General features: G+C 39.9%; 1 protein-coding gene across 1 annotated transcript in view; it reads right to left on the reverse strand.

Moving 5' to 3' along the window:
* The window catches only part of nrxn2a (neurexin 2a), a 125,341-nt gene that overhangs the window by 99,353 nt on the left and 3,069 nt on the right, over window positions 1-22,919 (reverse strand). Inside the window, exons 2-5 of the mRNA XM_042499087.1 lie at window positions 22,317-22,337; window positions 13,250-13,279; window positions 12,999-13,010; window positions 7,017-7,318 (exon numbers count right to left, since the gene is read on the reverse strand). Of these exons, the coding sequence (XP_042355021.1) occupies window positions 7,017-7,318; window positions 12,999-13,010; window positions 13,250-13,279; window positions 22,317-22,337 (365 nt within the window). The remainder of the gene's footprint in view (window positions 1-7,016; window positions 7,319-12,998; window positions 13,011-13,249; window positions 13,280-22,316; window positions 22,338-22,919) is intronic.

Raw genomic sequence — 22,919 nt, forward strand, 5'->3', positions numbered from 1 at the left:
AATATACCATAAATATTCCTTCCACTGATATTTCAGCTGCAAAGCAGTATGAATGCTACACTGTACTCAATTAATTTGAGATTAAAGATATCAAGATGGCAAGCCACGATGCTTGTGTATTGACAGCAACAAAACAAGATTATTCCCATATCAGTCCCATCAGTACACAGAGACAAAGGAAATGAATGACTGAATAAGGCTATAGGAGAAGAAATGATATGCTTGTTGCCATGACAATAAGCCTACAGTTAACATGTAGTCCTGCACAAATGTAACAGCTCCCACTTCGGTGTAATAAGTGAAAACAATTAGGATTTCTTTTTTTAGGAAAATCTGCTGTGAAAAGCTAATTAATAAACTGTACTGCCTGTGATGAATTTGCCTTAAATGAAAAATGAGAGATTTAACGAGGCAGGGGACATGCATGTTCAAAGTTTGAGCTAATTGTTCTCATGTTTCAATCCAATCACGATCATTTTATAAATGCAGGGCTTGAAAGGAGCCCTGTAAGAGAGAGGAGAGCGCTCTTTCAATTCACTAAACAGTTTAATTGTCTTGAATTGTACATGTTTAAAGATTAACAGCGTTTGATTTTATTGATCATGATTATCGTTATTTAGAATTTAAATTTTTGATTGAGACATTTTTTTGAGAACTGATTTGAAAAGTGTAAAGAATTAAAGAGTTTAAAGGTGCTATATACGACATTTGGATTGCCTGCACACGGCTCTCAGCTCTTAACATCACACACAAACATGGAGGTGGCTGAGCCGAAATGGCGGCGCCTTGCAGAGCTAGTCGCTTCAACTGTGCCAACAGAGCTAACAACACGATGGGATGGAGTCAGCTAGACAGCGTTAACAATGACAACAATGCGACAGCATCCACCATCGTGAGTCAGGACGATGTTATTAGCCGTAATCACCATATAAGTGCAGTGTCAAACAGCTGCGATTAGCTATGCCAATCAAACTAACTAGTCTGGCTAGTCTGGCTACCGTGACTACAACCAGAGAAGCTTTGATTACAACACACACAGAGGTAGTATGATTTCATTCTCTCCTCAGGACGACATTACTTTACTGTATTTAAACCAGATAATCACAGGATGAATACTATTAAAAGAGGGATAGTAAAGATTGATTAGACACAGACACATCTTTCTTTTTGGACATGAGTAGATAAAAACTACGCTACCACTACCACCAGATCCAACAGACCTTTATGTAAAGAGATATTTTGCCATTTTTCAAACAGCTTTGTGTAATAACAACGTGTGTCGGATGTGTAAATGAACCGTAGTAAACTTTCCTCCATCTTACCCTCTCCCAAATCTCCCTCCTCATCTCTCAGCTCAAATTGTTTTGCGTCATCCAGTAGATTTACACTGGCTCTTGGGGTGTTACTCTAACTACAGATTATAACTCAGCATTTTTGAGTAGAGAAGCAGATTAAGAGAGAGCTGCCTCTCTCTCCCTAAAACTTAAACTCAACCCCAATCAAACCGTGGAACTACACTGTGCTGATCAAACAGAAACGAAGGTTCTGTTAGCGTGCTGCCTATTTCTTGCCTACATGTCCAGACACATATTTCAGTTTGGCTGTAATATGAGAGTTTGTGAACTGGAGGTGGAAGTAACGATAATTTCAGATTGTTTGTTACCGGTCTGGTGCAGCACAGTGAATTCTGGTACTTGTATGTTGTCTACCTCTTGAGCAAAAGAGAATGCCACAGCCCTTTTTCTCAGTTCTCTCTGGTCAAGTAGCACCAGTGTCAAAAGTATATGCATCTTTCTATTGCATAGACATCCTAATTTTATAAACAGACCACCTAACCACTGTTGAATTACTTTAAAGAAACATTTTTCAATTAAGAGAGTCCTTGAATAAAACTAGGCTGTTTCTGCAATAGAAAGACTTACTTTTTGCTTTTGAAAATGGTGCTACATGATCAGAGAAAACTGAGAAAAAGGACGCTTTTGCTCAGGAGGTGGAAAACCTAGAAGTACCAGGATTCACTGCGCCTTGCCAGACACTCCCGCTGGTGGGTGACGTAATGTGGACTGGTCATGGTCAGAGTGAAACAATGGAGGTGAGTCATCTTATATTACAGTTGGCAATAAATGGTAAGCTTAATGATGTTTCCAAAAACATCTGAGGGGGGAAATATGCAACTCTGTAACAGAATATTGGTTTATATTTGATCCACGCTGCTTAGTTTTACCGTTTTATTAGATATAAGTACGCAACAACATAATCTTGATTTGTATTCAACCAGCACTGCCCAGTTTTACAGTTTTAGAGAAAGAGAGAGAGGGGTGGGTAACTCCCTTGATCACCTTTATACTCTTTGTCCCGGCTGTTGGCGACACAAATTGAACGGAAATGTGAAGGTAAAGCCTGTGTTCAAGCAACAGCCCAAGATCTGGCGAAACTTGTGACGTAATTTATGTCACACCACGCGGGGAGGAGGGACATCTAAGCACTGGATAGATGGAGGGAAGTTTACCACAGGTCATCTGCACATACTATCCACACTGCCTTGATACAAAGCTGAAAATCGGCAAAATATCCCTTCAAGTAAATAAAGAGCAGTAACGTGGTGTGGCCTCAGAACAAATTGATCAGAATCTCCCTCACAGGTCTCAGTAAACATACACAAAACTAATCCTTTAAAAAGTGAGACCTGTGATTAAACGGTCTGATTTTTAAAATCTTTGAATTGTATCCGGGGAAGTCCATTTTGTAAAATCTGTGTCTATTTTGTAAAATGGCTAGTATGATGAAAGCGAGAGTATAAGAGGCAGAAGAATGACCTGACAGGGTGTGTTCAGGTGTCAGGTCTTTAAAACAAGGTCCTGCCTCACCATTCACTGCTACTGGCAGGAATTGATTTCTGTCTATCTCATAGTGAAGCCCTCAGTATCTTTGGCTTAGACAGCGGACAACAGCAGGGCTTGACTGCGGGCTGATGATATTGCACATCAGGAAACTTCAGAAACTCAAAGTGCTTTCATACCTGGAAACTGACTGATGCTGCTGTCTCTTTCACTTTGCCACATTTAGAAAAGCCTGACAAGTTCCTAATAATGAGTATTACACCACACCCTGACACCCTAGATAGTTACTTTAATTGCATTTCAAAATCGCAGGTGATGCTAATTTGTGAATTAGGATATTATCCTGCTGTGTGCCTCTTATTAATTATGTTTTAGCCCATGTTCCAGTCCCGGCTGGCACACTTTGGTGCTGATCTTTCATCATACAATCTCCCAGATTTCTACACAGCCACTGGCAAAGAGATGATTAATGGGAAACATATGTGATGTAATTAGAGCTGAAGATGTATGTAGATGAATATTTGCTTATGTTAGTGTATTGTGTGAGCAGTACAAGCCCATAAATAGGTGGATGCGTTGATTAATAAGGGTCAGAAAAGGCGAGAGAATAAGCACCAATCAGTTTGCCCGCAACAGTAAAAGAAAAGACAGATGGACGGGGTTGATAGTAACAGGAGGAATTCTAGCCTGAAAAGCACTACCGGATCTAATAAAATGTTTCCACCAGCACTCTCTTGGGAGTTACAGTTCCCCCTATCTACATGTCAGTGGGGTAACTTATCTGAAGGGAAAGCAATTTACACAGGGATCAAATGCATGGCTGAAAGCATAAGTGACGTTGTAAGCATTGGATTGCCGCTCCTCTGGAAGCCGGGGTAAGGAAATAGATGTGGAGGAGGATGCAACTTTATATGCAGCTTAATGTGACAGGTTCAGAATATATTGGTGATGATGAGAGAGTTAGATACAAAATGAGTCCTACTTTAGTGAAGAAATCAAACATTAAAATGCATTGCGCGTGGCAAAGCTCATTGTGGAGAAACATATTTAGTTTAGTTATGGTTCAGGTAAATTGACTAAGTGATCATTTTATTTGTTGTAAAAATGCAAGGACCCCTTTGCTTTCAAAGCCCAATTTCCAAAAGGTTTCAATATTGTGCTAGAAAAGATCCACAGGGATCTTGTTGGTCTCAGTGGTGTGACTTGTTTTCTGTTTAAATGCACTTCTAAGGTAAGAATATTACATTGCACCTAAGCTAAAAGGAGCTCTGCTTGAGTTGATACAATTTGTGTGCCTCGACATATTATACACATGCCCCAGTATGTGCCAATTTGTGACTTTTTGCTGGAAGTGATATTAGGGGGCAAAACGTTGTTTGCTGTTTTCAGCAAAAACACTCTAAAAAGCAGCTGTGCACTACGTGCTCAGCACCAAACAGCAAACAGACACAGTTAGCAACTAGCTGGAGAAGACACAGCCCTGTCTCCTAGATACTATGTCTACATACAGCTAATTTGAAACAGTAAGTATGTATTTCAGGGAAACATAATGCTGAGCAAATTGTGTTTTCTATTAACATAATGAGGAAATGTTACCAATTAACGTACCTGGAGAGGTACAAAAATGTTTTCCACCCAAACAGGCAGATACCCTATTCACTCATAGTGACTACACCATCATGTTTTTTATAATTACCTCCTGTATTAACATTTAACTGAAATCATTATCTTTCCCAAACCTTATCCAAAGTGCTGTTATGGCCTAAACCTGACCAAAGACAGAAGTCTGGACATGACCCCGGGATTCTGTTGTCACAATCCTTTACTTTATACGTCCACAATCCACACTGACAACCTCCTTGCAAGTCCAGCATGGTGCATAAATGCAGTATTTCATTATTTCAAAGACACGTTTGTGTCGCAATCCAGACAGTGATTACATTGTCACTACAATGTAATTATGGATGCACTAACGTAATATACAATCACAATTACTAGCATAAAGAGTTGCAACACACGATGTATTTCCATCCACTGTTTTTATGAGCATTCCTTAAGTTTGTTTCGTACATTCCATAAACATGGAATATGAAACAAACATAAATGCTTAATTTCATCTGGGTTTCTGTAGGTTTTATCCAACATTTAAGGTTTGATTGACACTCTTTAAATTATGTAATCTCATTGCACCCTCCTGTCTGCAATGGTATAAAGGCACCTGACTGAAGAGTCTGTCAACCGTATGTTTGCATGACTAGTGCATGAAAACATGGATAAATATGCATTTTCTGTTGCAGATTTTCCTGAAAATTTGGTTAAAATTTGAGCCACATATGGGTGGAAACCTAGAAATACCAAAGCGTTTAGCAGCTATAGAGCTACATTTTTCTAAGCAGGAGACCAAAAACAAGGCTACAAGAAAGCAAATTGACATTTCTTAGGTTGCCAGAAACACAGATGCAAATGCATAATTAAGTTGCACTGTTACTGCTGGATGTGTTAAGAAGCAATTGCTTGCTAACCAGTCCTCCATTTCTTTCTACCATACTACACCTGCCAACTGTATCACTGCAAGGAAAAAAAGGTAGTCACAGAAGGAAGTCTTTATCAACTCATGGACAAGAAGCTTGTGCTCATGGGAGCATAAGTTGTTAACATTAATGGCGTCCTCCTCAGCTGAGCTGTAACATTAGCTAGCTCAGTGATAGGTGATAGCTAGGTGAACTAGCAGTGGAAGCATGCTTCCTCTTGTGTGGTGATACAGTTGGCTGGTGTAGTTTATTTAAAAGAAAATAGTTCCTACATGAAAGTGTTCACAACAAGATCTGTGGATTATATTGAGTAAAAGGATCATCAATTCTGGAAAAATTCATTGCTGTTGAGTTCAAACGCTTTTTTTGGTTCTTTGAGCACCACAAGCCTTCATAATATTAGAGAGAAAGCAAACATCTCTACAGCAGATATCGCCAACAACTCACACTAAAACAATCTAGATTAATAAATAGCACTACAGGTAAGAGGGGAAAAAAGTATTTAATTTTAGGGGAAATTGTCCCTTTAACAGGTGATTTATGGATCTTATTGCAGGTTTAAAATTGCATGAACCTCACTGTAGGCTGATAGACAGTCTGCAGTTAGCAAATAATTGTCAGAAAACGGGCAACATTAGTATTCAGAGTTGTGTTAATGACATTACTAAACAAAACCTGCGAGCTAAAACACTCCATAGACCTTCAGAAATGGGTAATTATCTGTGGATTTTTCTCAGCAACCCCTTCCATATTGCACATTTATTCAGTGTTAATATAAAAAAACATTGATTAGTGGAGCTTTAAAGTACTGTATTATGGGCTAAATGCAGAATGACTGCAGTCAAAAAAGAGTGCCAGCTGGGTAACATTTAATGTAACACAGACACATCCTGGCACTCTGTAAATTAGTTTGGGAATTCAGCACAGTGTGCTTGTCTAGTGGACAACGTTAATGAATATGAAACCTTAGGGCTGAAATGTACTTTGCCGGAGCACAGTACAGTAGGTACAGCAGCACAATATCGGACACATGCAATGACTTTATTCATTATATAAAAGCTCTGCTCATACTTGTATGACCTCTCTGATGCTGCTGCAAAGTTGCATTGTTTTTAACTTTTTGTTTAAGCAGAGTTCAGATAATCAGAAAATTGGCGCGACAATTATTGTTCTGTGGAGGTAGCAAAAAAGACCAGACTGCAGAGATTTCATCAGCGCCGTAGGATACATGAATGTGATGGATATTGCTGTGTGAGTTGAGTCTTTCAATAAGGCATTAAGACCTTTACAGCATTCTGGTGGGTGCAGAAAAAAAACGAAACTTGCCTGATTATAAAAGGACTCAGTGATTTCCAGCAAAGCAATCTATTGCATGAGAAAGAGGGCAATGACCTAATATGAGCTTGTAATATCTATCAGAACATGGAAAATGGGAGATAGGGGGGTCCAGCAGAGCAGAAATATTAAACATTCAGCAGAAGCCAACAGGCTTAGCTTGTGTTGACACATAGTGGAATATAGTAAATAAAACCTGTTTGCATTGCACTGGCATTACCTGGAATCAAATGTTAAATGTGTATGTTTTAAATGTGCCTGAAAGATACAAACAAGTTTATGCAAGTCAAATGCGGTGATGTATACACACCTGGCGGAGGTTTCGTGTCACTCGAACATCATGCCAGACATTGTCGTTGAACTTCCCTTTGGCCGGCTCCACCAGGGCCTCGAAAGCACCGGAGCCCAGGTTGATGACCAACCACAGAGCTCCATTCCTCAGGGACAGGTTGACATAGTCAGCTGACCTCCCCGTGTGAAGCAGCAAGCCGTTCCTCTGCAGGGTACGGAAGGACAGCGTGATCTCATCCAAACTGCTCTGAATGGGAGTCTGGGACAGGTTGTAGCTGAAGTACTCATTGCCTTTGAAGGTGGCCACTGACTCCTCCTGCCCTGAGAGGGGAGGAGAAGCATCTTAGATAGTTGCTTCAGTCTTCAGACTCAATTTTTATTAAACTGAATCAGAATATCCACCACTATTGTGACATGTTGAGATAGGTAAGTCTTTGGTGAACAAAACAAGACTAAAATGAGTAGAAAAGACTGCAGGTTTGTTTTTTGGACAAATATTTCCCTATCCCAAAAGCTAAGTTGAACAGACTGCGTAATTGTGGAGCTATTCACATATGCTACAAAATCACTGTACATACTGATGGACGAATGGGAGATGCATGTTGTCTGCACATTAAAGGTTAAGTCAAGTGATATTCCGTATTTTTACTTTTGTCGACAAATCCCATAAAAAGACTAAAACCAAAAATAAACTGATCCTTTTGCCCCTCAGATTCAAACTGTATTTAAACTTAAACATACGTTCAGTAAGCTGGCATACATGAAATGTACACGATGGTAAATATGACATCCCACACACAGAGTTACATCAAAAGCTACAGAAAATATATTTGAAGCAAAATTTGGAAAGCTACAGGACTACTTTGGAAAAATTTCTGTAACAATTTCATTACTCACAACCAAATTCCCTGACTTTTCTAAAACTTTCACAAATTCCATGATTTTACAGGCTTGGAAAAGGTGTTTGTGACATTTCATGACTTTTCCAGGTTTTACATTACTGTAAAATGTAAAATGCAGTTAAACTGAGTCACTGAAAAATGCACAATTTGCTCCTATATGAGTAAAGCTTGCTCAAAACTACAATACCCAGCTGTTTAAAGAATTGTGTAGCTTTTTTGAGAATTACAATATATATTTCGGTCTTGTTTTTTAAAGATTAATATAAGGAAAAAACAGACTAGAAACAAGGTAGAGAAGCATCAAGAGACAGACTAACACATTGTTGGTTTTGTTTTTTTTTCATAAGATTCGTTGACAATAAGAAAAGTATAGAATAATGGCAGCCTTATCCTTTATTCAACTGTGACATTTAAAAAAAAAAACAATATGATGTGTCAACCTCTAAATAACACCTGCAGTTCAAATAATTTCCAGTGAGGATGTTAAACACACGGAGACTCAAACTATTTTCTTCTACTCCAACAAAGGCCAATTAGATAGACAGATAGACAGATAGATAGATAGATAGATAGATAGATAGATAGAACGACAGATAGACAGAGAGATAGACAGACATAGATATCAGAAGATGTAATAAATGTTGAGACTGTCAAAGTCATCCTGACCGGAGACAGCGGCACTCTGAAGAAGCTGAACTCGGCCCCGCGGTGGCAAAAGGTCATGCAGCTTTATGTCGAACGCTGTATTGTGATTTTGCAGACTCCTCCTGTGGGATTTGTCTCGGCCCCATTGTTTACTGAATAATAAAACTTCTCTGAAAGCTTGCACACATGTACTTAACACATTCTGACAACCACTTAACAATACTAAAACCCACAGTAGATTTCACAATTTCAGTGCTGTGAGTGAGATTGTTTTATATTGAACCACAATATAATATTGTAATGTTAACTATTGTATAACACAGTTCTTGAACTCTGGTTTCGAGCCAGTTTAGACACCCCTTCCTTTTTGCTTGTTTGTAAGATACAGCGTTAAAGCCACTAAACAAGCTGTTTCGAGCTCGAAGGATAAGCTGTCCCTTAAGCCTATGTTTGTTTGTACAGTAAATGTCGGATTCTGAACTCCGGGGCCAATTTAAGCCAACAGGATCAGTGGTCCCATTAGTCTCTATTGTTTGAGCAGAGTACTTACTCAAGTACTGAGCAGCCAGCAACTTGTTCAGCTACTGTTGTTGAGCCTAAATGTGAAAGTTTGGCATATGACAGATGTTGAGCGTGAATCGTAAACAGAGATACAGGTGGAGAGTCAGTGCAGTGAAGGCAGCTTCACTGTATTGTGGCCTAATTTAGTGAAGTGCTTAGCATACATGTGCAGTTAATATCCCCGTAGGCTTGCTTCTAATCAATTATCTAAGAAGTTGTCTCATATCAGTCCAGACGATCTGCATCATATCCTGTGCATCTGTCACTCCCAGCTTTCAAAGACGTCACTAGCAGACGCGTGGATTGGAAACGTGTGGGTGGCTCAAAAGGCAGCGGGCCCTATCTGTGCTTTCCTGCTTACCTAAGAGGTGGTCCATTGTCTGCAGCAACAATGTTTACCAGCTTGTGAAAGAGGCAATACTGGCTGTGTTTGCTCTGAAACAAGATAGACTTTGGCTCGAACTCAGAGGAAATGCCATCAGAGACGCACCAGCTAAGAGATGCTGCTGGAGCACTTTATGCATGTTGCTGCCGACTGAGAGCAGAGCCATCAACTTTCTACCTTGGCCGCAGCTATAAGACAATTGCGGCGAACCATCTCTCCATGCAAATGCGTGGACAGAAAAAGAAGGCTCAGCAGAATACAATGGCAGCACCAACAATCTCTACATGCCTCTGCTGCTTCTCTTCTCATTGTCACATCCTGCTGCTCTGTGCTCCGTCTCTTACTATACATCATCCAGCCTGCACCCCATCCCTCTAAATTCAGGATACTAATACTGGTGAGTCCTTGGGGTGCTGTTCATGGCCAATCCAATGAAGTGTGCAGCATCCTGGGTGCCACTTTAACATTGGAGAAGTAAACTTAAAATAGCTAATAGCAGCTGGTGTTGCCCCCCATGTCCATGTCCAAACAGGATTATCTGTAAAGGTACTGCTCAAAGCTATATATTAGCTGCTGAGTGTCACAGCATGATGCACATCAAACACTGCAGAGGAAGAGGGTCTTGCCATCAGGTGGGAAGAAATTATCTGCTACTACTTCTTATTAGCCCACCTGTTCCAGTCTCTGTCGCAATTACGCTTTGCTGCAGTGGCTGCACCGCATGAAAATGTCAACATGTGGATCGCTCATTAATATTAAGCTTTACATCTGATTAATTTCAAAGTGGTCCAAAAGCCCTGGGCGCAGATGGCAGTTGCTGACTCCGTCTCCTGCTCAGGGGCGGAGGAGTCAGTTGTCGGCTGGTTGCACCCAAACATAAGCGAGGCAGTTTGGGCATGTGGATAGCGGGGCAGCAGTTTACCGTTGGTCTGGAGGCAGGGACGTGCATAAGCACTCGAGGCGGTCAGCGAGCTACACCTGTGCCTGAATAATCTTACCATTTACATCTGTGTGTGCACGCTAGCAAAGCATTCTGGGACACAAGCAGCCACATTTTCCTGAGAAGAGCTTTTGATTCATTTATAGAGTGTGCAGAGAAGACTGTTGTGTACATTTGATTGAGAATTAATCGTGGCCAAACAAATCAGATCAAATCAGAATAGTACTCCCCTGAGTGTCCCCTCAGGCTAAAGCTGGAACATTGTCAAATTTAATAACAAATGTTTGTCATAACATCACTGAATAAAACTTTGATGCCTCATACATATCCCATGAAGTCAGATGCACTTTACTTTGTCACTAATTGTTGCCGTGTTACGCCTGAGTGTTGCTCCGAGGCTTATTTCTATAAATCTTCTTTCCACAATCAATTACCAACTTCTTATTGATGCATGAAATGGAGCAATTACATTTAGGCCTAATTTCATGACAGATCACACTGTGTTTGGCCTTTGGGACACACTTACTGCATTACTAAATATTTCATATAGCAGCTACTACAGCAGACAATCTTATATGTTTGTTGAGGCGGTTGCAGCATACAGTACATCCAGCTGAGTTGTTCTGTCAGCACATCTGTCAGTAAACTAGGAGTGTAAATTGAACACTATCTTCTGGCCTTGTAAAGACTGATTACTACTTCTGTACATGAACAAGTTTGTCCCAAAACCTATAACCAAAGAATCCAGACCTTAATCTATAATGTCACAGTCGCGTATAGCCTCAAGCTGCACCATTTATAGTGGGTGAAAAACTGGCGTAATCAGACTGTGAAGTGTTCGCTTAAGCCTTTTCATCTACTGTAAATGACCTCAATATTAGCATTATCAGTTCTACACCAGAACATGTATGAGAACACCCAGGGTCCTGCTCTCATACACTCCTCTCATCTTCACCAATTTGTGTTCAATGGGAGTAGGAATTATTTAACTCAAAGATGACATATGAAGGCTTTTGAGTTTACATCTACAGGGTACTTGTAATGATATCTTATGGGAATACATATAGATTCATTTCAGCATTGACTGGACTAAAAATAAAACAGAATCTCTGTATGACTGAGTCTCTATGAACCTGTGAAAAAGTCACTGATACAGGAGCTGCAGTTGCTGCTGTCGCAATGGAGGGGAAAAGTGGGCCCGATTACCTCGAGCCCTGACGGGAGGAGGCCTCCAAAAAGCCTGAGAAGTTTGCTTTTGTGTGCATTTTTTTTTTTATTTCTAAGTAATTAGTGCCATAACCAAATTAAAATGAGCTGAATAAATTGGCTGAAATACTGAAATTGGTATAAAAAAAATGGTGTAAGCTTTTGAAGGCCCCTCTCACCCCTTTAAGGCGCAAGTGGTTTAGTCTGCCCCTGCATTAGAATTTGTCACAAAATGTAGCGAGAGTGTCTGATTCTGTTGACAATCCAACATACACTGTCATGTCTTTCCCCAAGAATGGGAAATTAATATACCAAAAAAAGAAAATAATGAAAGAAAGGGAAAGAAAGCAAGCAGAAGGGGGCACAAAGACTGCTTATGCATGGGCCCAGATTATTGTGCTATACGCTCCTGGCTGGAACCAAACAAATAGGATTTATTTTAGTCAAAATTCAACCAAGAAAACAATTTTTCTCTAGATAATGATCTATGTAACATTTTGCTGATGAATAGCGTAGGCATTATTCTGCTGGAATGGGTCATTAATGCCAAGTCTCTGTGTTTAGAGAGTTTAGATTACACACTGATTGCCATGGAGACAAGATGGTGACCTTTTGTCGGAATCTCACAATACATGGCAGAAAACACAAAGCATAAATACGGCGGATTTCATGCAGGTCAGTGCCACCTGTACTTTTCAGTCAAAATGCCCTTTTGCTCTAATGTCCAAATATTTTACCTATTATTATGAATAATATTTCATGTTTTTATTCCATGGTTTAACATCACAGTAATGTTGCTTTACTATTACTCAGATGTTATGCAGCACCAGCGCTTGAGTTTAAAACAGTGTTCAAAATGATCAGAATGATATAACTTTGTTTTCTGAACAAGCACAGAACATCACAGCAGCGTCTCTTCTACTCTTGATCGTTAACCATAAAAAACCTCCTACTGCATGTAAAAATATCCCCTCCATCAGCAGTTTGATAGCAGTTTTCTTGAATCTGCTTAAATGAATATTCAACTCATTACAGCAATGTAGAAGTCATTTGAAGGAGATGTATTTTGCGACCCAATGACGAATGGTCTTACACATCCCATTGAAATCATCTTGTAACTTCATAAAAATCAAAGTTCTGCAAATAACAACCTCGAGAATGCAAAAAAAGAAAAAGAAATCCCTCTGATAACTGTATGTTCTGATCACTTTCACAAGAAGAATCAATAAACCGCTTTCTGTGCGGACCTGAAAGACATTTTTGGCATGAAATAGCTTTTTTATTTTTGACACCTGTTTTTTTTCCCCTTTGAAAACACCATGAAACCAAACCGAAGAGATGCTATGAGCATAGATGCATTACCTTGGCGAAAAACTGTAGAGGTCAAAGGTGATGTTCCAGTAGCTCAGTCAGTGGTCAGGACAAGGGTTTGACGGACAAAGATTGAGTGAGTAGTGAGCATAACATGACAGGAAGCAAAAACGAATAGGCAAGTATATGGAAAAAGAGGAGAGGAAATATTAGTGCAGCACAGTTAACTAAAATGATTTCAGGGGAAGGGGGGAAATGATCAGGTGGCTGGGAAGGAAAAGCAAAACCAATAGACCCCATACCTTGGCGGTTTAACATCAGGTGCGCCAGACCTTGAGGGAAAGAACAGAAAAAAGGATACGAAAACAGGAAGTTCATAAAGAGGTTCGGGAGAACAAAAGCATTGTCACAATGTTGGACTGCAGTTTGTGACAGACATCCTGGGGAAGGTACGGATGTCAAAGTTCAAAATTAAATATAAAGGGGAAATCAAACTAAAAACAGACAAACATCTCAAGGGAGGAGAGGGAAGGCAAGGAGAGAAAAAAACATCTTGATCGGTGCAACCCTGAAAGGTAGTTGCTCACAAAGATGCTTTTTTCGAAATGGAACACATACTGTATGTTTACTTGATGCAGACAGCGTTCGAGATGTATCAGATATACAGAAATCCTACTTCATAAAATAGCGTTAAAATATTTGGTAATACTAGCTCTATGATCTCTATCAGGGCTCTACAGGCTCAGGCACTCATCTCCTCACACTGATATTTGCATCTAAGTGTCCGGCCAGCTCCTTTGAGCCTATTTAACATTCAATCTGGCAGCGTTTTATAAAAGGGCAGAAGTGACACCATTCCTTATCCACTAAATCTTTCGCGGACATCGCTCTATTTCACTTAGGATTCACCATCTAATGGAGCTAAAAAGGTTTAGGTGGTGGAGCAATGATACAATGACATCATGTAACAGGGCACCACTAATGATCTGCGACACCTTAACGTATTCAATCTCAATATATATCCTCTATTTAACCAGGTAAAAGACTCACTGAGATTTAAAATCTCTTTTCCAAGAATGACCTGGCCCAGAGGGTAGCTTAAAACATGGTTTCAACAATAAATACAGACAAACAAATACAACTACCACATAAAACAAAGAGCGAGCACAACCTCCAGTTAATGAAGAAAGGAATGAAGAAAAGAAGAAAGGAGCTGCAACTTAATGCTGCACTGCGTTAAAGCCTCACTGACTATAAACTATCATAAAGCAGGTCAGCCAAGACAAAAATGCCACATCCCACCTCCATATTGTGTTGAGGCGGTACAGTGGCTGCTGCGCTGAACACTAACTGCACTGACCAGCACATGCAGGACTTAACAGTGTAACACTCTTACACACTAAGACAAACAATGTCCTCCAAACTAAATGTAACATGGAACGTTGCTGGACTGCTGACGAGTGCAGCATTACGATATTTATACAGGGAGCCAAAAGGAAAGCCATCGTACACTCTTAGAAATAAGGGTTCTTCCTGAGGGGCTGAGGCTCTACCCAGAACCATCTGCTTCTGAAGAACCCTTTTTTAAGGAAAAAGAAGAAAGGTGTCTTTCTGGTTCCATTAAGAACCCTCTTCATACAAAGAACCCTTTTTGGAATTAAGGTTTCCTTACAGAATATTGAAAGCATGGGTGTAAAAAGACAACCAGTCAAATGTTTACCTGTATTTAAAATTGTACTTTTAAGTGTGGATGCATTTATTTGTGATTCCCTTAACCAAGTGGTCCTTTGAAATCTGGGCATATTGGCTTGATTTCTTTCAAAAACACAGGTAACAGGCAATGAGCAACTTAAGAAGAAATGATCCATAAATTAGCAAGAAATTTGTAAAAAAATAAAAAATAAAAAAATTATCTGAAAGACAAACAGAAAACACAAAGAAAACATGGAAGTTAAAAAAAACCTTCAAAAACCTTTAGAAAAACATTTAATTCTGATTGTTATAAATATGGTTTTCTGGAAACATCTACTGATTTCTTGCAATTTATGGGACATTTCTTGCCAGGTTGCTAATTAGGTCTGCTGTGTGGATATCTTTACTATCAAATCATGCCATACATTACCACCTGGTCTGCCGAAATTCTCGTTTTCTCTATGGGTATCCTGTACTAGGCATTTTATAATCAGTTCTAATTTGTAACTGAATTGAAGTTCCTTAGCCGACACTATTTTAAAAAAAATTAAGGCTTTAGGAGTAGTAGTGACAAAATCTCCACCCCCTAAAAACCCGATTGTAAACCTGATTGTTGTGGGATGAACTGGAACACATCAACCCCGGCTCTTAAGGAGCCTCCTGAAGCCCAAGGGCTGCTGGAGGTGGTTCATTTGGCCCCAGGCAAATCTGCCAAGCTACAACCATGATTAGTGAGACAACATGTAGGGTTTCTGTGTAGAACCACCATATAAGCTCTGGTTCTTGGACTGGTTCCATTCAGGAGCCTTGGATCCTTGGTGCTATCTGGCGAATCAGCCTGCATTTCCACCAGTTTTGGGTGGAACCATGGGAATCGAGGAAGCGTCATCAACGAAGCGTGTTGCACAATGCACAACAGAAGACAACAATAATAACAAGATGGCAGGTCGCACTGATTACCTGCGAGCATTCGTTCTGTTATTGCAGAAATTTGTTTTGTAAGAAAATTGTTGAGTGAACCAACTATTCATGATAAGAACACACAAAATATAATTTCCTGCAAGACTCTATCCTCTTTTCAACCCTGAGAATATGACACCCAGACAAATGTCATTTCAGCTCCCGCTTGGGGTCAAGGAAAACCTGCTATTTTTTGCTTCCAGCTGGGTAAGCCACTTTTTGGGTTCCAAACCAATTTATTTATGGCCAAAATTCTCTCTACAATTCAAAGTTAGGTGTGCGAACCAGAAATGAACCCATTCAGTGTTAGTGGAAAAGGAGTATTATAGGTGATTCTGGGTGGAACCTTTCACAGATGTATCTTGGTATAACCCTTTATGTTGGGTTCTAGGTAGAACCCTTTGAAATTTTTGTAATAAATACCTGTTTCTACCAAGAAAAGAACTGGTTACTACATTTCATTTTTTACTATTCAGAGCATTACAACAAAAAATAAACAGGGCCAGAACCCAAAAAGTTGGTTTTCAACCAAACAATTACAGGTTTTTCTTGACCTGAAGAGCAAACTGTGAAAATATCTGTGGGCATGTTGTATTCTACAGGTTGGAAAGAGAGGATGGCAAAAAGCAAGGCACCAATGGAGAAGTCAAGTAAGAAATTGTCATACAAAAAAGAGTGTGCAGTGGTCTCATTAACAGTTGATTTATGCTTGTGTTTTGGTTTGAATCAAATATCTGTAATAACAGAACAAAAGTTTGCAGATAATCACTGTAATACACAAATTTGCTGCAAATGTCTATTTCTGTTGTGCATTGCACATCACCCTCAATTAATGACACATCCTTGATTGCAATGTTTCTGGCTGGTTTGCTAGATAACACTAAGGTTCAAAGAATCCTGAACATAAGCAGTCCAAGACCCAGAGCTAATTTGGTGGAAAAGGTTACCAGTAACCAAAACAGGTTCTCCTATAGGGACCAGCCATAAAACCACATTTGGTTCTAGTTGGGAACTGTATTTCTAAGAGTGTAAATGCATGGAAGCAACGTGAAAATACACTGCAGCCTATCAGTCACAAGATATTGCTGAGCAGTTGCAGGTGACGGCCTGCACTCAGTGCGGCGATCAAAGCCTCAGCCTCAGTCTCACTTCTACAGCTTGTCCTCTGTGAGGCACAGACACAGAGAAGCACTGACAAATACCTCAATAGTCCGGCCAGAAATTATATGGCATACCTCAGCTGCTCCTCTTGCCAAAAAGGAGATGGGGATGATACAATGCACCACTTCTGCTGAGTACATGAGCCCCACTGTGCCAGCCAACACAAACAGCTCTCATCAGTGCATCAGCGCTCGAAGACTCATACAGCAAGTCACTCTCTCACAGTTCAAGTCCCCGTACAGTCATTAGGTAAAAAATCTTACGAAGAAGGCTGGTCGGTACAAATCTCCTCCACACGTTCCGATGAACAAGGCTGTTCGTGCTGCAGCTCTCCGTGTGGAATGGACATGATTACCCCTGGGAGGGTCCTTGCCTGCCAACACGTAGGCTTTTGATACAGTGTGTCATTGCAAAGCCTGTGACTGAGCCTCTGCTTAGACAGGATTCAACCACAACCCTGTCTACGCAGCAGACAAAGAGCTGCTGTGTGCACCCCCACTGTGGCTCTGCAGTCTGCACGACAAGCCGCCGTATGTACATGTAGAAACAAGGCATAAACAGTGTTACTGCACATCCCCTTTCCTCTCATCACCTCTCAGGTGATCTCATTCTCACCAGACTGGACCTGAGCTGTCTCCTCATGGCGTCTGCATCTTCTGCCAATCCTTTTGCTACAAAAGACACAGCACATCACTCAGCAGAAGTATAACATGGCAGTAGCAGCAAGGGGCTAAAAGAGGAGCTTGTTTATCATTAACAGTGACAAAGACACATCCAGCAGCGGCAGGTTGGAAGCCACCACCAGCGGAGACAGCAAGAGCGATTTCTGATAAAATCTCTTTCCATTTCTTTGTGTTGTGCTCATGTGCGAAGGTGGAGGGGTGGGTTTCCTATTATCCAACTAATAAGAAGAAGCAGTCACAAGGCCAGAGGCCATCGCTTCGTCAAGTGGGGAATACCCCGTCTAACCCCTCACTCTGGTGATTTCTGTGCAGCTGGAGAAAGAAGATTTGACCCAAAGGATTCACAGCTATGATGACTCCACACACTTCTGATTTCTGTCGAGCACTGGGGCGAGAAAAAACTGACCTGCATCCCTGACTAATCCATCGCTGACTAATGGAGACTGATGCTGGTGACCAAAACAGGCCAGGGCGGGCAGCACTTAACAAGCGCCTGAGCCAACAAAGTCTTCTTGGACTATGTAGTTGTCATTCGAGCAGTTGAAGAAAAGTGGATGGGGAGTGGTGTTGTTGCTGGCCTTGTATGGGGGCAGCCACCCTTTGAATATGCTCATCCTACTTGGCTGAGCCTCACATCCAAATCTCAGTGTGTGGAAATGCAGAGATAACTGGCTAGACCTGTAGAGTCCCATTGGAGGGGAAATAAACCGCCTTTCCTACCAGTTTAATCTACCAGTTTTCTATTTTTAGATAAGATGCAACCTTAACAGTATAAGAAGAGTTTAAGGGCAAACAGATTTATAACCAGGCGATGGAAGCTCATTTTATTAAAATGTTAGCATGTTGCTTTTAGGATCCTTTTGACTTTGCCTCTTTAAATATGTTTCAGTATTTTATAAAATGATCCACTCTACTAGCTAAGGATGTTTGGAATGTATAAATTGCCCGATTTACCTTGTGGATATAATGTTATTGATCATTTCATCATGATTATCCATAAGGGATTGAGAACAGCAATCGTTTGTAGTAATGTGTTTGCTGTTTTGAATTATGCCTTCAGTCCTCTACATCTGCTGACATTGAGTAAATCCATAATGAATCGACTTAATGTGTTTTCAAACCCTCCAGCATGTTGCGCTACTGGTAACACCCCAATTAACGACATAAGCACTGGTTTGAAACTAGAATGATGGAGGTTGGAACCAGAGAGATCAGGGGTCAGATGTATAAAACTCCGTGTAGATTCACAGCGAAAACTGTGTGTACACACAAAGGCAGATATATGCATACATTCTTTTGGTCAGATTTATAAAACTATGCATATACGCCTGATTTTGTTTTAGAAATCTTGACAATTGTGGCGTTGGATGCACGTGTATGAAACTCACTTCTGCACCCACAGTTAAATGCATGTAGAAACGCCCAGAAACATTTGTTTGCATATTGATACTTGTGCCCCTCCACCATCGATTAGGCCTGTCAATGAGAAGGTGCTTTTTAACCATCTGTGTTGCATCTATGAGGTTCTTCTATGGTGCCAGAGCAACCGTCATTACATACAGCTGGGGATATCGGTAGCATCCATACCGCTAATTTATCATATTTCTTCAAATCATCACTGCATAAAATCTCAATCATTACTAATATTAAATGTCAAAGGGATGATCAATGATTCATTCATAGCACTTATGTTGAAACTGTATAACGTGCTTTACAAGATCACTAAATGATCACTAACAGGGAGATGAATGTCAGTTTAAATTATTATGAGTTCATCACACATAAATATTCTATAAATTAAATTTACACATGTGCCTTGGATTGACATGTTACAGAACATTGTAGCCTGCAAAAATAACAACACAACCAGTGAAATTAGCAAACAAACTAAAAACAATGTTATCTGTCTCTCACTTAAAATTTAATCTGCTCCTTATTGTTTTACCCACAGCTATCTCTGCAAAAACTGTGTGTACGCCTGGTTTGAAGAATGCACAAGGTGTGCACATTTTTCATTTATAAAGACCAGTTTGTGGATTGAAAATGCATACACACATTTTTTTTTATGCATACATATCATTTATGCATCTGACCCCAGATGTTTTCTGTGCTTTATGATTTACAAGCTAGCAAGGGGAAATTACATAAAAAACACTAAGTACAATAATATTCTTATGAGTGCTGCCATGCCAGCATAAAATAAATAACTTTTGTTTTATGTATCATAATAATCTATTATATATAAATATAACATGCATGTGTTTCTTTATACTGTTGACCTTTAAACCTATTAGCCTCCACCGTATTATTTTACAACCTCAGATTATATCCTCATGTTAAGTATGCTGAAGTTTTATTTATTTGTTTTCTTTTCTTTTGACAAATATTTCGATTTTTTTATGTCACTGAAAGAAGTCATAACATAATTTATAAAAACTAGAGTGTATGAACATTTTTTTATCAATAAATTTGAGAAAGAGAGTCAGTGGTCCTACTTAAGCAGCTAAACACATCTTGATTTCACTTTCCTAATCACTCACGACAGTGTGAACTTTTGGAAGCACTTTTAACAAGGAAAACACTGCTATCTAAGTAACTTTAATTAAACAAATACAGTGGGAAAAAAACAAATACAGATGTGGGAGGACCTCTCAGTCATTATTGTGACATTAATTAGCGAGCATCTAAGAAGAAAGAGCCATTGCGCGAGGATTAGGATTTGCCAAATTTGTTTTTCCGTGAAAAAGTACAGTATTATGGAGCCTGTTGTAATGAGGGATTAGACCAAGGTCACTGCTGCTGAAAGATGCGAGCCCGCCAGGACCAGCTGTGTCCTTTCTTTGGAAGATTTCTACACTTGCGTTGTCATCCCTGTACTTCTTAGTGTGTCGTCAATGTGTGCCTACACATGAAAACCTTAAGGGAAAAAAAAAATAAAGAAACAATGTGTTTGCGCTCGACACACGTGTAAGGTTTTCCTATATGTTGGAGATATTTCACCCTCTTCTGTATCCTTGTGAGGTGGCTGTCCTTATCTCACTTTCACAGACCTGTTTTTTTTTTTTTTGCACATAAAACATCAGAGGGTGCTGCACTCTTTTGGCATTAGAGCATGCCCCGCCATGGCCTTTGTCCGCACAGATCAACGGGAGCCCACACTGCATACTGTAGATGTGAACAACTCAGAAGAACTCACCTGCTGTTCCAATGCCTTCAAGCAGTTCCTCAGACAAATAAAGATAATTCCCGCACCACTTAAAACCCACAGCCAAAACCAAATATAGCATACGGGTTACCATCTTTGCCTTCTCTGGGGAGAGGAGCTAACGCATAGACTCGTCTATTTCCGTCGCTGCAAGGACATCAAAGACTTGCTGCCAGATAGCACATGGAGTTGTATGAAGGATAGGAGAAAAAAAGGCATCTGGTGAGAGTGATTTTGCTGTTGTCATTGTTGTTTTCATGCATTCTGCATTGGGGGATTGTCTCCATGTCAAGCTTTAATCCAATAAACATTCTGATGTGCTCTCTTTGCGGCATGTCATTTAATAATGCCTGCCTTTTTGCTGTGAGCAGAGCCATGCCATCTTTGCTCTTATTAAGAATGATTAATGCTTGTTTTTGGAAAAAGTGCCGAGATGAAACCTATTAACTGTTACTGAAGCGTACAACCTTATACCACAGTCACTAAGTCTTACTTAAGTGCTGTTTCAGATACAGAATCTATACCCCAAAACATGCATCATCTTTAACAAAATATTACTGTAGAATAATCTATGCAAGTGTTATGATAAATGCCATTCTACACTCATGTCTTCCTACTTGCACTCTGAACAGCCTCTATACATTAAGACAAAAGTGTTTTGCAATTTTAGGTGTATTTTGCTGTTATACGCCAAACGAAAGTGTCACAAGCAGGATATCGCAGAGCAGGTGTGCATGGGTCGGTGCATTTTGAGTCAGTAACAGTGATTTATAATGTGCAGTGGTTCAGTGCACATTGCGCTGGTCTCCAGAGCCTCTTGGCTGCCCTTTCACCAGAACCAGCAGTCCTTACTGGGGAGATGGATGTCTCGCTCCGGTGCCGACTAAACAAATCTCCCTCCTCGCTTTCAATCTTCATTTCACGTTCAGTATGTGCACCTCATTAGAAACCAATCCTGTTTAATCGCGGTCCCTTAAAATGCTGCCAATAACGAGTGAAATGTCTCTTTTCCTGCCAAAGCCGATTTGTTCCTCTTACGAAAGTAATTTTTAAATGCACCTCTGAAAAAAAAAAAAAACATCGTTGTGCAAACAATATTACAATTTAATGAAAGTCAAGGCTTCAGCAATCAGCCATGTTATGCCAGAGGATGCCATCATGTTTGAGTTTATTCCACATATTGACCTTAATGTCATAAAATGGCACGATGACTTGGGTAAACCTTAACATTAAACGGTAGTTTAGATGAAGAAAATGTGTGCTACAGAGAGAGGAAAAATACAGAGGTTATAAATAATGAAACAAAGCATGTCTGTACAGTCATTTTTTTCAGTGATGCAATATATGAATGCTCCCCATATTGAGCAACACCCACGCACTCTGCAGACCTCTCCAGTCACCTTGAACGCACTGACTTTATATACAATGAGCATTCAGCACATTAAGCACTTTTCCCATAGTGACCTCGTGACCAGTGATAGTATATCTCCTTTCAGCTTAATTTGTTGGATGTCAGAACTGCAGTCCAAACCGACAATAACAACCTGATAATAACCGAAACACACTCTCACACACAGTGATGCTGTGGTAATAGCCTTTGCAAATAAGAGCATCACAAAAAACAAATTATGCTAATCATTGTGCTCATTATATAATGCATTGTCTTACCTTCTACTTCTCTCTGGACAGCTGTAGGAGAATAAAGACAAACAGACATATTTAATGTTGCTTTGCGTAATCTTGATGCTTATTTTCATACCAGAACATGAATGTTGATGGACACATATATCAGCCAGAGCCTCTGAGTTTGATCATTTGCTCTGGCAGTATAGCTGTGCATTAACATCACTGACAGTTGATTTGTCAAATAATCCAGGATAGAGTCAGTTCATAAAAATGCAGGTTGTGATTAATGATGATGACTTCAAGAGACATGGCCCAAAAAATTAGTGAGGAATCATTCAAAAAGTTAAAAGAAAAATACCTGAAAATAAGCAAAAAAAGGAAAGTTAAAAACAAAAATAAACAAAAAAATATTAAAGATGTGCTGAAAATTATTATTATCTTTTAAAAGTATACTTCCTGACATCTTGGTCATTTCCTTTTTTGGCAAAGAAAAAAAAATTGCTCAGGTTTCAAGGGGTTAACTAGCTTGTGAAAGGCGTATGAATGCAGCACAAGAAAATTGATGTTGATCATGATTTCACAGGGTTAAATAAGGGAACAACTGCCAGAATCCCCCTGTGTCTTTTTGGCCAAGAGAGTCACCTC

Source organism: Plectropomus leopardus, chromosome 13 (genome assembly GCF_008729295.1).
Source record: "Plectropomus leopardus isolate mb chromosome 13, YSFRI_Pleo_2.0, whole genome shotgun sequence".
NCBI lineage: Eukaryota > Metazoa > Chordata > Actinopteri > Perciformes > Serranidae > Plectropomus > Plectropomus leopardus.